Source organism: Rana temporaria, chromosome 3 (genome assembly GCF_905171775.1).
Source record: "Rana temporaria chromosome 3, aRanTem1.1, whole genome shotgun sequence".
In the NCBI taxonomy this organism is placed as follows: Eukaryota; Metazoa; Chordata; class Amphibia; order Anura; family Ranidae; genus Rana; species Rana temporaria.
In genome coordinates this window covers 329,003,766-329,020,744 of record NC_053491.1, presented here as the reverse complement: position 1 = coordinate 329,020,744, position 16,979 = coordinate 329,003,766, and the positions used below count along the sequence as shown (strand labels likewise).

The window sequence follows — 16,979 nt, the reverse complement described above, 5'->3', positions numbered from 1 at the left end:
TTCCACAATCTCACCTTGGTAGCAGAGTTTTAAAGTGGTTATAAAGGGTAAAGGGTTTTTACTTTCATGCATTCTCTGCATGAAGGTAAAAAAACCTTTAGAGCTCACCTCCCCTCAGCCCAATCCTGATTCCTGTGATGTGCACAAGAGCAGAAGCTCTCCCGGTTCTCTCCCTTCTCATTGGCTAAGGCACAGCAGCCAATGGCTTCCACTGCTGTCAGTCACAGCCGGTAAGGCAGGAGTGGCGGGGCAGAGTCGTGCTCTGTCTCTCATAGACACACAAGCAGAGAGTGGGTTTACATCCACTTTAAGATGCACATCTAAGAGTCTCTTAAATGCTCCCCGCAGTCACCACCAGTTGTGGAAGAGAGTTCCACATCCTTATTGCCCTGACAGTGAAAAAACCCCTGCCCTATTTAAGGTGAAACCGCTTCTCCTCCAATCTCAATGTGTGGCCCCTTGTCCTCTTACACTCTGAAACTGAATAGTTTTTTTTCCTATGCTGGGATCGCCATTGAGGTATTTGTAAATCGCTATTATATCTCCTCTCAAGCGTCTTTTCTCCAGCGAGAATAAATTTAGTGTTTGCAGTCTTTCCTCGTAATTGAGGTCCTCCAGTCCCCTTATTTGTTTTGTTGCCCTTCTTTGGAATCTCTCCAGTTCCAGCACCTCGCTTCTGAGGACTGGTGACCAGAACTGGACAGAATAGTCTAGATGTGGTCTAAACATTTGTTTTATGCATGCTAATATTCTGCCGGCTTTGGTAGCCGCAGCTTGATATTGCCATCTATGACTCCCAAATGTTTCTCCATCCTTGATTCCCCCATCGGTTCTTCCCCTAGTTAGTAGTTTGTTTTTTGCCCCAAGTGCATTACCTTACATTTTTCCACATTTAACCTCATTTGCCATGTAGTTGCCCACTCCATTTGTTCAGGTCTTGCTGTAAACTTTCTATATCTTGATGTGAAGTTTTTGCCCTGTTTAATTTTGTGTCATTTTGTGTCATCTTAAGAATTAACTGTTCTGTATCCATGTACAATTAGGAAAACAGGATTTTTGGTTTACCTGTAAAATCCCTTTCTTGGAGTACATCACGGGGCACAGATCTCTCCTTTCTGCTTTCACTGTGATATTGCTTGCTGCCAAAACTGAGGGAATGCAGAGAAAGGTTATCATGGGAGGTGTTAAGCTTTACCATTTCCCAGTGTCCAATCACCTGGAGGTGGAGCATGACCCAGTTGTCTAAAAGTTAACTTTCCTCTGTCCTGTAATGTACTTCAAGAAAGGAATTTTACCGCAAAGTCAACATTTTTGGCAAGTAAGTGGATTTGAGGCCCCGTACACACGGCCGAGGAACTCGACGTGCCAAACACATCGAGTTCCTCGTCGAGTTCAGTGTGGAAGCCGCCGAGGAACTCGGCGGGCCGACTTTTCCCATTGACTAACGAGAAAATAGAGAACATGTTCTCTTTTCTGCCCGACGAGTTCCTCGACGGGTTCCTCGCTGAAAAGTGTACACACGACCAAGTTTCTCGGCAGAATCCAGCTCCGACCGAGTTTCTGGCTGAATTCTGCCGAGAAACTCGGTCGTGTGTACGGGGCCTGAGAGTCAACCCATAAGTGTGCTTCATGTCATTGCATTGGGGTCATGTGACATAAAGTTCAGACTTCACTAGTTCTTAGCATTTAAATGTAAATCTTTCTGATATTTTCTGTTGGTACTAACCTTAAATGTTATCTTTCACAAAGGAACAATTTATCGAACTATGCAAGACTTTCTACAACATGTTTAGTGAAGATCCAGTTGAACAGGAACTCTACCATGCAATAGCAACGGTTGCCAGTCTCCTTTTACGCATTGGCGAGGTGGGGAAAAAGTTCACCAATCCTCCTCTGAGAAATTCAGGAGACACCCAGCCAAATGTCACCATGGAGCCCTCAAGCGAAGAAGAGGAGCATAATTCCAGCCCCGAGTACAGGCAGCAAATGGCTACTGAAAAAAATCCATCCAGTGATGCCATCTCCGTTCCGTGCAACTCCCAAGCAGGACATATGGAAGAAGACTTTCAAAAACTGAGAATGGAAAGTGGAAATCCAGAAAGAAACAGCCCGCCTACTCAGCCCACCTCAGATGATGAAACCAAGGATGACACTTCGGTCTCCTCCTATTCCATGGTCAGCGCCAGTTCCCTTCAGTGTGAGGATATTGCAGACGACACAGTATTAGTTGGGTGTGAAGCTGGCAGTGCAACCCCCAAATACGGCAGCACCATTGATGCCGAATGGTCTATCTCTTTTGAACAGATTCTGGCTTCCGTGCTGACTGAGCCAGCCTTGGTCAGCTACTTTGAGAAGAAAGTGGACATTGTTCAGAAAATGAAGCAGAAGAAAGTTGAAAGACAAATCAGTTCCTCCAGCGAGCATGAACTCTCTTCTGTCTCAGGATGAAGTCTGTTTCTAAGTTATTCAGAAGCTGATGACTAATTCATGGGATTGTTCCATCCAAAACGGAGTTCAATTTTGGGTAGATGTTGAGAAGTTAAATTGCACAGCACAGCACCTTGAGACTTCAGAAACAAACTGTCCACATCTCAATCTTCATTCTAGTGGCAGATATCAAAAGCTCTCACTTTTTCTAGGGGTGGTTCATATTGTTAGGTATGCAGGAGGAATGAGGGCATGTGATTGGAAGACGCAGGCCCAGGAATTCGAGCAAGAAGAAAGAGCAGAGCCTCCAAGAGATAAATGGTGATTTAACCCATCAGCATCTACTCAAAAATGACAAAATTGTTGCATGGAATGACCCTTATATCAACATACAGCAATTTGTTTTTAATCATCTGTTTCCATTTCAGCTACTCCTAGCTTCAGGTATTGTGCATCTCCCACCAGTAGCCCCTGCAAGCTTCAGGAAAGCACTGCTAGTTGGAATAATCCTGCACTGCAGAATAACTTAACTGCAGCCTACACCTCTGCATGCTTATCTTCTATTTTAATGAATGGGTTTTTTACTCCCCCTATATGCGACAACATATCACTGTGTTCTTGGCTGCTTTATGTCGAACATACAGCACCAACACGCGGCACTGGTGTTCCAATGTGTGATAAAATTGAGTAACAGTTGCCTTTTCCTCTGGTGACTCTTTGCTTGTCTGTCTTGTGCCTAAATGATGTACTGTTGGATCCTGTTTCTGCTACCAAAGTGTAGCCAGTCAGTACTGTGTCATAGGCATGTAGCTAAAGTGCAATATATTGGTATACAGAATAGTATCCCATTATTATTTTTTCCCCTGAAAACTCCAAATCCATTGTATGTTGAGTTACATGCTTATTTCCTTTCAGTTTCCCCCCCCCCCCACATTTACATATATTTTTGTTTTCAAGATTTGTGCCTGTATAGTCGTGACTTTTCCATGAATGTTTTTTTCTTTTTTCCTAGTTTAGTTACTACTTATTTACACTAGATACAGCCATCATTTTGGCATAATGCACTATTCTGCTGCTAAATCACTGTGTTTTGTAACATTTCAGGTATCTCTCCTATTTTTCCTTTGTCGTCTTGTTTAAATTATGTTGTCTTCACATTCCATTTCTACAACATAAATACTCACGTTCTGGTATTGTAATACGTAGCTTGACCTGTGACTTGCAAGTAGCAAATAAATATAGAACAGGGGTTAGGTAGGAATTGCTTACACTGAGAGAAGGGGTTGAAAATCAATTTGCAAAAAAAGACACAAATCCCTGGCCTTCAACCAATAAAAAGCAGTTTTCTCTTTAACAGCTTATTTAGTGAAGAATGCAGTCACCTCTATCAATCAATTGGACTCCTCTTCATTTGGCTGCAGTACACTGAAATGCGGTTGCTAATGCTTACTGCAATTTCACATTGTCTATGCATTACACCTATTAAATAAGCCATGTTAAACTAACACTCTCACAAGAGAAATATAAAGGCTGCTGTTGCTGACCACCTACTAAAACTGCTAGTTGACTGGCCATAATGCTTATCTTCTGCTCTCGGTTCTGAGTCACTGACCTGGAGCAAATATGCAAGTCAGGAAATGCTGAGAAAGGTATGTACTGCAACAAGAGGGACAGCATGACTGCCAGAAGTTGGCAATGGCAGCCTCAATGTTTCTCTAAAGGCAAGTTTCCTTAAATTACTACACTATTGATTTTGGAAGGTGTTTTTTTTACAGGTGAACGAAGCAAATTGAGGTGGTGAAATAAAGTTTACAGTAGTATAAACTACACTGACTTACAAGAGAAAACATTGCTTTGTGAAAGTTCATACCTCCCCTCTTATATGGTGGTACGGCACTTTGCCCAAAAGGGCTTTTTGCGGAGTTATAGTTCAATGCTGGATTCCTTGTGAGAGTCTTGCTTATTTCCACATAGAATGCATGTGCTCAGATATTGTGAAAGCTAACGTAATTAGCAGTGTAATGAAGCTTCAAAAGGACTCTGGGGAGTCAGCATAGAACTGTGGAGGTTTGTACTGGCGCCTTATACAGCCTGATTCTGTAGGCAAGGGTTATCATTGTGGGTCTTTTTTTTTAGCCATGTAAACACTGGCTGCAGCAGATTCTTTTTAATGTATTCTCAAATTTTGACAGAGATCCTGCTATTAGAGGCAAGGAATAGTTCAGGCCACCAGACAGCATATGCAATAGAAAATCTGGGTGAATTTACTTTATCAGCAAACCTGTATTCTATACTAATCTTATGTTTTGCTAATCTAGTACATGGTGAGCACATATATTTTCTTCTAGATGCCTCTGCTACAGCCCAGAACCTTCGTTTTTCCATCTTCTAGGTTTGCATTAGACACCACATGCCACAATGCAAAGATGGTTTCTTGGTGACAATCCAGATGTGCTTGCTTTGCATTGTCATATGATAAGCCTGTCTGGCTATCAGAAGAATCAAACGTTTGAAAGATATTGGAGGATATTGCTCACAACCAATGAGGTTAGTTTTAACCCGTGTATCCAAAGTAGAGGTTTACGATAAATGAAAAGCATGCATAACAGCATAAGCTGAAATTACTGTAAAAAATCAATGTCTTCTTTGCTTCCTTCACTTCAGAAAGCTCTCCAAACATTGCACATGCCTAGCTAATTAAATATAATTAAGTCCGCACTTTAAGGCCTTGTGCACACTGCTGTTTTGGTTTCAGATGTTTTTTGCTGCCAATAAACTCCCCAGCATGTCCATGCACACATAGGCTGTTATCAGCAGTTTTTGGCCAGGGGCGTTTTCTTGCTGGGGAAAAAAAAGGCAAAACTAGTGAGTTTTGAGAGGAGTTTTCCCATCTAAAAAAATGCTCTGACTCTAAATAAAGATGAAAACAACTTAAGACGCCAAAAAAACATGGCTATTCGGCATTTATCAGCGTTTTTGAGCCATAGGCTTTTATGGGAGTATAGTTTTGCTAAAAGAAATGCTGAAAAACGCTAGTGCAAAAACATTGAAAAACTCACTCTACAGCTAACGCTGCTGGCTTTTTTTTTATAACATCCAGTGTGCATGAGGCATCGTGCACACTGAACTTTATAAAAAAAAGGCAGTAGCGTAAGCTGTAGAAAGCTGTAGCTATAGAGAGTTTTTCAGTGTGTTTTTTTTAGCAAAAATTTAGTCCCATAAAAGCTTATGGCTCAAAAACGTAGATAAACGCCCAATAGCCATGTTTTTAAGCCATTTTCAGCTTTTTTGCAGAAAAAAAACAGCAGCTGTAAAAACGTCCAGTGTGCATGAGGCCAAACAAAAAAATAGCATTATTTAACAATGTTCATGTAAAATGTCCCACCAGATCTGCCAATTAATTAGGGGTTCATTTATGAAACTGTGAATGGAATGTGTAATTACATGTATCAAACAGCTAGTGATAAGCTGTCCAGTTTGTTTATGCTACAGTATGTTTATTTTTTGTGCCATTTTAATGTCCCTTGCATTTGTTTAGCACTAGAGAGCTATTAAAGAGACACTGACATTCAGGACAAAGTGACAGTGCTTCCTGAAAATCAGCCCTGCCAGCAAAATATAGTCCCCCTTTTCTGCTCCTTCAGAGCCCTCGCTCCAGTACTGTAACGTAGCAAAGCTTAAAGATTATTGGGAGAATATGTCTACCCCCCCCCCCCCCTTCTCTGGAGTTTGGATGGGCTTCTGCAGTGAGGATCCAGCGAGGGACTGTGGATCAATGAGTATACTTTGCTGGGGAGATGGGCTATTCTTTTTATCTATATCATATGAGCCCCCATATGCAGTATGCAGCATAACCAAGATCAACCAGCAAATGAAAATGGAGTTGCTATTGATCATTGCGTTTATTAAATATCATAGTTTTTTTGCCTTTTTATAATGTAATATGTATCTCCATCCAAAATGTGTTCTGTTAATTTTGGAATGAGTGGATGAGGGTTTAAGAATCCTCAGGTTTTTCACACTTTTGTGCTTCCCCTATTAAGGATATTTTTTTTGCTAGTGACACCCATCATCTAGACAGGAAATCTCCCCACTGAAGACGCAACGGTAAAAACCCAAAATTAGGTTCTAACCCTTTTCCAGTCAATCCAATTCTAAAAATAAAAAAAATGGTTGAAGTTCCACTTTAAGTGCGTGTCCGTGGAAATCAGCCGGTGATAATTTAGTAGCCATATTTTTTTTTTGTTGTATTGTGCATACATGCAGACCTTTCCCATACAGTAATCACTGCCTTTCTTTAGCCTTGCAGTATGATTTACAGAACATATTCATGTGTTAAAATATTAACCACAACTCGCTTGTTATGCCAAGAGGACCGCTCTCACATTGTAGGGAAACTTTTACCTAGATACATTTGTTAGCCTTGGCTTCTGCTTTTGGTAGATGGTATCTAGGATAAAACAAGCTTTTATAAGCCATCTTCTCAATTCACTGTGTATTGTAATATCATGATACTTTTTATATGTTGCTTCACCAGACATGATACTGAGATTACACGTCTTTCAGATAATACAAACTGGTCTAGATTCACTTTCCTGTTAAACGCTATATGGTGTATGCACTCTTGTGTTTACCTTTATTGTAGATGGCATCAATGGCCAACATTGATCACAACATAATTTATTATTATTTTTTAATCTACTGAGTTGATAATATGTATGTTTTTAATCACCCAATGGTCTTGTATTCAATATAAAAGATCTAAATAAACTTTGAATGGCTGTCCATTTTTTTTTTATTTTTTCCCCCCACAACTTGTAAACCAACTTATTGCGAACAAGATGAAAGAATTCTGTCCACAGATGTTCGTTACTCTTTATAGAGCTGGACAACATATTTCCTCATTGATCTATAATACGATGGACCTGCACTGGGCATAATCTAACCAGGGATCCTCAAACTACGGCCCTCCAGATGTTGCGGAACTACACATCCCATGAGGCATTGTAAAACTCTGACATTCATAGACATGACTAGGCATGATGGGAATTGTAGTTCCTGAACAACTGGAGGGCCATGGTTTGAAGACCCATGATCTAAGCTTTCCTAAATTAGTGATTTGCAGATATGGAATCAATGATGGTATCAAATAATAAAGAATTCCCTTAGCATCTAATGCAATTGCTTGCACGCACTCAAGATCGCATGCATTTGATGACCTGCAAATGAGGGTTTTAACCTTAAAACCCTTGTTCTCATTCTACCCCTTATACTGCCTTTATGTGAAATATAGAACTTCCCCAAAAAGCAGAAAATATAGGCATTCAAATGTGCATAGTTTATAAATGTGCCCTTTGAATATCTTGGAGGGTTCTGAAAACAGATGACCACTTGACAGGCTAGGGAGGTGTTCTTAAGATCCAGTTGGTTCAAGTGACATGGTCAGTGGAGCAGACTGGCATCCAAGTTCAGCACCAAGCTGGACAGATATGTCTCCCAAGTCCAGGGATCCTAAGCCATGAAGATGCCATAGTCCTGTTTTGGGATTTTCCCCTCTGCTTCAACTCCACTCTACCCACCTTGGATAAATGCAGATGGGGTGTGTCACGGAGCCCCGTCCTCAACAGGAATATGTCCGCCGTATACACTTCCTTTGTCCGGTACCAGCACGATCCAGGACCCCTTAGCCCACCCAGTCACTAGCCGTAACTCAGCGTAGGGTGAAAGAAAACATAAGACTCTTTATTCAAACACATGTACCAACAGATATACACCCAGAGGACAACTCCCCCCTCCTTTGCATAATGACACATGGCGGGTTAACAAGAGACACCAACAGGTGTATTTAAACTTCTCACCAGTAGACTGTCTTATTAGCAGGGAGGCCGCTGGAGGAATCCCCCCCCTCCTCCCTGGCCCCAGTTTACATGCTAGAAACACATAACATCCCATAATAGGTTGCTCCCAAGGCAGACAACACAATAGTACAATGGGATGCAGCCACACCTCAAACAAAATAGTAAAAAGTCCACGAGACCAAGCACATAAAATATGTTGGAAAGGTGAAATTATTTATCATCATATTTTCAGAAATATCAATGTCCCAAGTAGAAGAGCCCCCTCACTCTTTCAGCACAAACCACACACACAGAATCCAGGACAACAGTGTTAAAAGCAAATGCTGAGTCTGGTGTGATTGTACGGTGAGTCAGGTTAAAGCGAAGTTCCGGCCACAATTTCACTTTTTAAATATAAATACCCCTGTAATACACAAGCTTAATGTATTCTAGTAAAGTTGGCCTGTAAACTAAGGTCAGTTTTGTTAGGTTGTTACAGCATTTAGACACTTTATAAAATAGAAATTGACTGGGGCCATCTTAAGTGTGGGCATCATGAAGCCAGACTGTATGACTTCCTGGATTTCAGCCTTGCAGATCTTGCACATGCCCAGTGCTGCACAAGCAGTGTCAGATCAGGTTTCAGCACCTGTGCTGTCCAAGTCACATGATTCTTTGAGACTGGGGAGTGCACAGACTCCTGGAAAGTTACACCCACTACATTCCCAGGAGTCTGTGCGGTGTAGGTTAGGAAGCATTAAGCACCTAGGTGCAGGAAGTGGGGAGATTAACTATTCTGCCTAGCAACAACACTTTGAAGGCATCTAAAAAATATATATATATTTCCGTAAGGGACTAATGACATTTTTTTAAAACTACGGATGTAATGTTATATTTATGGGTGGAACTCCACTTTAAGCAGAACCGACTGGGTTTCTCAGCCACCCTGTGCCCCTAAAAGATACAGGGTCCACTTACACATAAGAGGGTCCGGAGAAGCTGTAAAATGGGCTTCCAGAGCTCTCTATGGTAATCTGGGTTCCACAAGCCCCCTGCCCAAAGGGTTCCAACGATTTTATTCACTCCAGCTTGGTCTTGAAGAATGTGGTACATAGTCATCTTCTATCTACTAGCAGGCGAGCCATGGGCATCCAGATTGAACTCCAGTATTGCAGTCGCTGGCTTTGATGGCATTTCTGTTGAGGCCAAAGAGACCAGGATATTTCTGACTCTTATGTCGCGTACACACGATCGTTTTTCGACATGAAAAAAAAGACGTTTTTGAAAACGTCATTTAAAATGATCGTGTGTGGGCTTCACATTGTTTTTTCGGCTTCTGAAAAACGACAAAAAAACGAACATGCTGCATTTTTTAACGTCGTTTTTAAAAATGTCGTTTTTCGGGTTGTAAAAAATGATCGTGTGTGGGCTAAAACAACGTTTTAAACCTGCGCATGCTCAGAAGAAAGTTATGAGACGGGAGCGCTCGTTCTGGTAAAATTACCATTCATAATGGAGTAAGCACATTCATCACGCTGTAATAGACGTCGTTTTTTTTCATGACGAAAAACTATCGTGTGTACACGGCATTATTCCTACCCAGCTCAGAGCAAGGAAGGTGTCCTCAAAGGGGGGGGGGGGGTGTAACATTACACTTGCATTCTTACTTTGCCTGATTTGAGGCTCAAAAGTTTCATCTGCAAAGGTATGCTATGGTATGTATAAACAGTGTAGCGCCAGTAATTGTGATGATTAACTCGATCATAAGCTTAATGTGACAAAAGTGCAATAAAGTCCATAAAATCAGTGTGAGATGATATGAATAACCAAAAGGGTTATACGACTGTAGTTTATTAGTCCAAATGTATATAAAAGTGAAGGAAATAATAGCTGGTGCATCCACTCCAGTGAACATGAAAATATTGATCAGATTGTGTCCAAATAGCTGAACCACCACCACTGACTGAATTGCGAACTCACCAGAACAAATGGCTGACAGTTTTTGGCAGAAAGTCCTACAGGCAAATCCGCAATAGAGTTTTACCATTTTGTGGGTTTTGACTTCTTGTTTTGTTCATCTTCACATTTGAGACATGAATATGAAGAAACCCTGTGCCCTGAGATGTATAATTAGGAAATTAGGCTTTTTTGGTTTACCTGTAAAATCTTTCTTCTTGGAGTACATCAAAGGCCCCAGAAATCAATCCCCTCTTGTATGTTCCTGATTGCTTTTTACAAAACCTGAGGCTTGTACTGTGATAGAAGGGGGTTATGCATAGGTGGTAAAACATGCCTTATTGGCTAGTGTCCATTCAGCTGTAGGTGACCGTATAACCCAAGTAGTCCTGCATATAAGAAAAAAAAAACGGATTTTACAAATCAGAACTTCTAATGTGCTGCTCAATATTATAAGCATAAAAGGAAAAAACCCAGTGAGAAGATACTAAAAACACAAAACACTGAAGGTAATTCTAATGTCAAATTGACGCCAATTGGTGCCGCACCAATTACAAAGAGTAGTGTCTGTACTACTTTTGCGATTTCCTGGTGCGATTTCTCGATATCTGTGCAGAAACCCACACAGATGTCGGTGAAATTTTCCACACTGCATCAGTGTCGCGCTGTGTTCATGCAAACCGCTGCAGACATCCATGTTAAAATAATGACACCGCAAAAGCTGTTTACAAAACACAGTGTGATTGGCTGAATTGGATTGCATGGGTGTTTACACCTATGCAGTCCGATTCCAGCATGGCAAAAAAATGTGCATGTACCTTTTTTTGTGTGGGTGCGGTGCAATTTGAACCATACAAAATGAATGGGCTTAAATTGCAGTGCAAAGAACGGCGTGATTTAAACAGGAATGCGGTGCGATTCCTCTCCAAATCTCTTGTAGTTCCCCGCACCGCATCAGTCTGAACCTAGGCTGAAGGTCAATTTCATTGCAGTATCTGCAGCCTCAGAAGTTGTGGAGTGCATGCTCCACTACACTGCAGAGTGCATGAACATCATGGGAAATGTAGTTTTAAAACATCTGGGGTGCCAAGGTTCGCCATCACTGGCCTAGGCCAACAGGGCCCAGACCTATGTCGACACTTTGCGGGTAGAGGGCGGGCGGCAAAAAAACAGCCAGTGACTGGCCAGACCGAGTGCACGTAATTTAAGAGGTTAACATCGGGGCGATCAAAGGGTTAGATGTGTGCCTAAAATGTGCTTTTTCACTGTGTGGGATGTACTTGTATTATGGGAAGGCAGAGATCCGTGTTCCTGCTCCCAACTGTCCCTGATTTGGAGCAATGTCCCTCTGTCCTCCTCACTTTCCCTCATTTTAATCTGATCTATATAATTGTATATAAAATGCAGAAAGTGTTTCCCAGTGCTAAATCCAATTTCTAAATCGCTGCATTTGTACATTTCAAAAGTCAATATAAAGGAAAAGTAGTGGTAAAAAAAAATAAAAGTGTGGCTTTCACCAATAATTTTATTTTACTTTTCTAATTTAAGAGGCGTGACAGGGGGTGTGTCCTATGCCTACACACTTTTGGTGCAAATACCTGTCTTTAGACCGGTATCTGTCTCAAACTAATTAAATAGAGAGGGTGAATCTCACTAAGGCCCCATTCACACCTCACGTCTTTTCACTTGATCCACATAGGGCAGCCCATTCACTTGCATGGCAAACATGGCAAAGAAGCTTCACATTTTTTTAGTTCTCGTATTTTCATATTTGTGGTGTGTTTTACTAACAAAAATTGCTCGTATGGCAATATATGCAAGCGCAACACATGTTTTGCACATGTCCTAGGAAGACGCGCAGAAATGCACACTATTGCATGCATTTTCAGAACGCACAGGTGTTAATGGGGCCTAACAGGGGCACAGACAGCATTAAGGTGACCAGATTTTTTAAAATGAAATACAGAGACATATTTTTTTTTTAGAAATAAAAAAAAGAAAAAGATACTTCTTAGAATTTTTGGAGGTATGACTACCAAATATGACATAAAGAATGCAGGGCTGACGAGCGCGCTACATAAAGAATGCAGGGCTAAGTAGCGCTCTGGAGCATGTTACATAAAGAATGCAGGCTCAGCTGTACCCATCTATGCAGTCTCACCAGTGCCCATCAATGCAGTCTCACCAGTGCCCATCTATGCATCCTCACGAGTGCCCATCCATGTAGTCTCATCAGTGCCCAGCAATGCAGCCTCACCAGTGCCCAGCAATGCAGCCTCACTAGTGCCCAGAAATACAGCCTCACGAGTACCCATCAATGCATCGTCATCTGTGCCCACCAATGCTGCCTGACCAGTGCCCATCTATGCAGTCACACCAGTGCCCATGTATGGAGCCTCAACAGTGCCCAAGAATGCAGCCTCAACAGTGCCCAGGATTGCAACCTCACCAGTGCCCAGGAATTCAGCCTCACCAGTGCCCACCAATGCAGCCTCACGAGTTCCCCCGCAATGCAGCCTCACCTGTGCCCAGCAATGCAACTTCCCCAGTGCCCTGCAATGCAACCTCGCCAGTGCCAAGGAATGCAGCCTCTCCCTAGCCCTACAATGCAGCCTCACCAGTGCCCAGGAATGCAGCCTCACCCATGCCCAGCAATGCAGCCTTACCCATTTCTAGCAATGTAGCCTCACCAGTGCCAAAGAATGCAGCCTCACCTGTGCATGGGGATCAGAGAGGAGAGCTGGATCATCACACAGATCCTGGGTGGGTTCTGAGACAAAGGTGGGGGGGGGGCGGTCTGCCCCAGGTGCCACACACTGGTGGGGTGTCCGGCTGGCATCGTCCGCTGTGTCAGCTTTAATTTGAATTGTGAGGCACCGCCTTGACGGGCTCTTACCTACTGTATAACAGACAGTACATTTACTGGCATTGGACAAGTGGTGCTGTTTGTCAAAGGAGAAAACCAGGAGGTGGGACTTATGTGATGGCGATTCAAATTAAATCTGACACAAAGGGCGACGCTGGCCTGACACACCCTCCAGTATGCTTTGCGGGTGGTTTGAACCCTTTCTCGGCCACTAGCAGGGGTAAAACTGCCCCGATAGCGGCCGAAATGCGCCGCAAATCTGCCCATAGTGTCGGCGGTAAAAATAGCGGAGTTTGGGCAGCTCAGTGTGAAAAGGGGTCTAAAGGAGTCATTTTTATAATACACAGTGTTCAGGAAGGTAGACGCGTGGGGGCTCTATACACACAGTATACAGGTAGGTATGAATGTTTTAGGGCAGTGATGGCCAAGCTTGGCATCCCAGATGTTTTGGAATGACATTTCCCATGATGCTCATGCACTCTTCAGTGTAGCTGAGCATCATGGGAAATGTAGTTCCAAAACATCTGGGTGCCAAGGTTTGCCATCACTGTTTTAGGGGCTCTATACACACAGTATACAGGTAGGTATATGTGTTTTAGGGGGCTCTATACACACAGGGTTATGGAGTACACACAGGGATGAAGTGTAAACACCGTTGCTATGGTTACCAGTGACACTCAGCCCTCTCTCAGACATAGAATGGCTCAATCACCACACAATATGAAAGCCAGGCCTGCCTGCGGACAGCAATGACTCGGGTCCCCTCCATACACAGTACTACACACACAGAAAACACAGATATGTACTGACTGGGTCAACATTTAGCCCAACTCCATTCATAATCCACTTCCTGGTTCCCCTACAGCCCTCAGAACCCCACAAAGTCTGTCCTTCTCACTGCCTGATACCAGAGCAGCTGTCACAGTTCCCTTATATTATAAAATGATCAAACCCCAGTGTTTATTAAATTCCATAATAAAGCTTTATTTGTTTAATAACAATGGTATAAGCTCAATGGTACTGTGTTGTGTGAGCCGGTATATTTCAGGCAAAGGATCGGGGCAGCTAGTGTGAGATGGGGGGCAGTTGGTCTCTGCATAGGTGCAGATGTTTGGGGTCCTGACAGGCAGACAGTGAAGAGGATCTCCACTGAGACGCATCTCTGAAGCCAGACTCCAGCGATTACCGCATTAAACTGCTATTATTCTACATTTTGTCTTGTTTTTCTTCTTCTTATAGTGTAGAATATTAATATTAATTATTTTTTGGTAAACCTTCATTCACCTGCAATACCATCCAGTACCATCAAGATGCCGCGGCGTCCACGACGAAACAACCGTGAAATACCACCATGGGACCCACCAGGTAAGACAATTGTACCATATTAACCCCTTCATGACCGCATAACACATATATGAGGCATCCAGGAAGTGGGCTTTAAACCTGGGTACCCCATATATGTGTTCTTACAATACATACTATTGTTTCTTGGCTCTATTATGGGCACAAAGAACAAATCACACATATGTGGTATCGCTACGATTGTCAGGAACAGGAGAATTTGTTGTGCAGGTTATTTTGGTGGTGATACATTGTAATGTCCTTAAATATACAGCTAAATGTAACTACTTCCTGACTGTAGGACATCCATGGAAGTCCTCGGGTTGAAGTAGTTATACCCGGATGATGTCTACACCTACAGGCCTCATCCCAGTATGTTTTTTTTCAGCCGGCGAATCTGTTTATGGCAGAAGTGATTTTAGTGACTAAATAGGCACTCAATCACTTCTGTGGGTGGAGGAAGGGGGTCCCTCCCTCCAGGGTCGTCTTAAAGCGGAGTTCCGGCCACAATTGCACTTTTTAAATATAAATACCCCTGTAATACACAAGCTTAATGTATTCTAGTAAAGTTAGTCTGTAAACTAAGGTCCGTTTTGTTAGGTTGTTACAGCTTTTAGACACTTTATAAAATAGAAATTGACTGGGGCCATCTTAAGTGTGGGCATCATGAAGCCAGACTGTATGACTTCCTGGATTTCAGCCTTGCAAATCTCGCACATGCTCAGTGCTGCACAAGCAGTGTCAGATCAGGTTTCAGCACCTGTGCTGTCCAAGTCACATGATTCTTTGAGACTGGGGAGTGCACAGACTCCTGGAAAGTTACACCCACTACATTCCCAGGAGTCTGTGCGGTGAAGCTTAAGCACCTAGGTGCAGGAAGTGGGAAGATTAACTATTCTGCCTAGCAACAACACTTTGAAGGCATCTAAAAAAAAAAAAAAAAACCGTAAAGGACTAATGACATTTTTTTAAAACTACTGATGTAATGTTATATTTATGGGTGGAACTCCACTTTAATAGCATCATGGGCCCCTGGGCAAAGTAATGCTCTGGGGCCCCTACAATGGAGACAGTGCAGGTAAACAGAAATGAAGAAGGTAGGAGGTAGGGGGATATCTAGGGTGTAGAGGGGTCAGAGTGCTGAGGGGATATCTGGGGTGTAGAGGGGTCAGAGTGCTGAGGGGATATCTGGGGTGTAGAGAGGTCAGAGTGCTGGGGGGACTATCTAGAGTGTAGAGGGGTCAGAGTGCTGAGGGGATATCTAGGGTGTAGAGGGGTCAGAGTGCTGGGGGGATATCTGGGGTGTAGAGGGGTCAGAGTGCTGGGGGGACTATCTAGGGTGTAGAGGGGTCAGAGTGCTGGGGGGATATCTAGGGTGTAGAGGGGTCAGAGTGCTGGGGGGACTATCTAGGGTGTAGAGGGATCAGAGTGCTGAGGGGATATCTGGGGTGTAGAGGGGTCAGAGTGCTGAGGGGATATCTGGGGTGTAGAGGGGTCAGAGTGTTGGGGGTATATCTAGGGTATAGAGGGGTCAGAGTGGGCAGCCCGGGCTCAAGGGCCAGCTGCTTTGGGGAAAGGGAAGGGGCCCCCCATGCAGCTGTGGCCCCTGGGCAGTGCCCAGGTGTGCCCTCTCATTAAGACAGCCCTGCCTCCACCACCTTTCCTGAGCTCCAAGTCTAAAAAATGTTTTTTATATAAAATAAATAATAATAATAAAGCACCCCCATCTCACCGTGCTTACGCGCAAATGTGAACGCATACGTTTCTCCCGCACGCACATGTGAGGTATTGTCGTGGAAAACAGACTGAGAGAAATAATTCTAGCACCAGACCTCCTGTGTAACTCTAAACTGGTAACCTGTTGATGAAAGCGTCGCCTATGGAGAATTTTAAGCATCGTAGTTTGCCGCCATTCCACGGGCAGGTGCAATTTTAAAGCGTGACATATTAGGTAACTATTTACTCGGGCAACATCATCTTTCACATGATACAAACAAATTGGAGTAAATGTTGTGTATTTATTTATTTATTAAAATGTATTTTTTCCCCCCAAAAAAATGCGTTTTGAAAAACAATTGCGCAAATTTTATGTGACATAAAAAATTGCAACACCCATCACTTTATTCTATAGGGCCTCTGCTGAAAAAAAAAAAAAAAAAAAATATATATATATATATATATATATATATATATATATATATATATATATATATATATATATATATATATATAGTTTGGGGGTTCAAAGCAATTTTCAAGCAAATAAAAGTAGATTTTTATCTAGGAGTGAAGTGTCAGAGTTGGCCCGGGTACAAAATGGTTTTTTTGTTTACTATTTTGGGCCAGTTTTCCCTTTGATAATAATAAAAATCAGGAGATTTGTATTAACATTTCCCACCGAATGAAAGCTGTCCTGAAAAAACACAAGGTACAGTATAATCCACCTGAATACACTAAGTAGCTGCGATGATATGCACAGTTTTAGGAACACATGCCAAAGTTGCAAAATTGGGATTGGGTGTTAAAGTGGAGTTCCGCCGAAAAAATAAATA

The 16,979-nt window shown here is 42.6% G+C and overlaps 1 protein-coding gene across 2 annotated transcripts in view; it reads left to right on the top strand.

Annotated features, from left to right (window-relative positions):
* Nucleotides 1–7,212, top strand: part of TBC1D9B (TBC1 domain family member 9B) — a 107,393-nt gene extending 100,181 nt beyond the window's left edge. For both annotated transcript variants that reach the window (XM_040344989.1, XM_040344990.1), the window contains one exon: nt 1,750–7,212. In XM_040344989.1, coding sequence (XP_040200923.1) covers nt 1,750–2,448 — 699 coding nt within the window. In that variant the 3' untranslated portion in view covers nt 2,449–7,212. The remainder of the gene's footprint in view (nt 1–1,749) is intronic.
* The last annotated feature ends 9,767 nt before the right edge of the window (nt 7,213–16,979 follow it).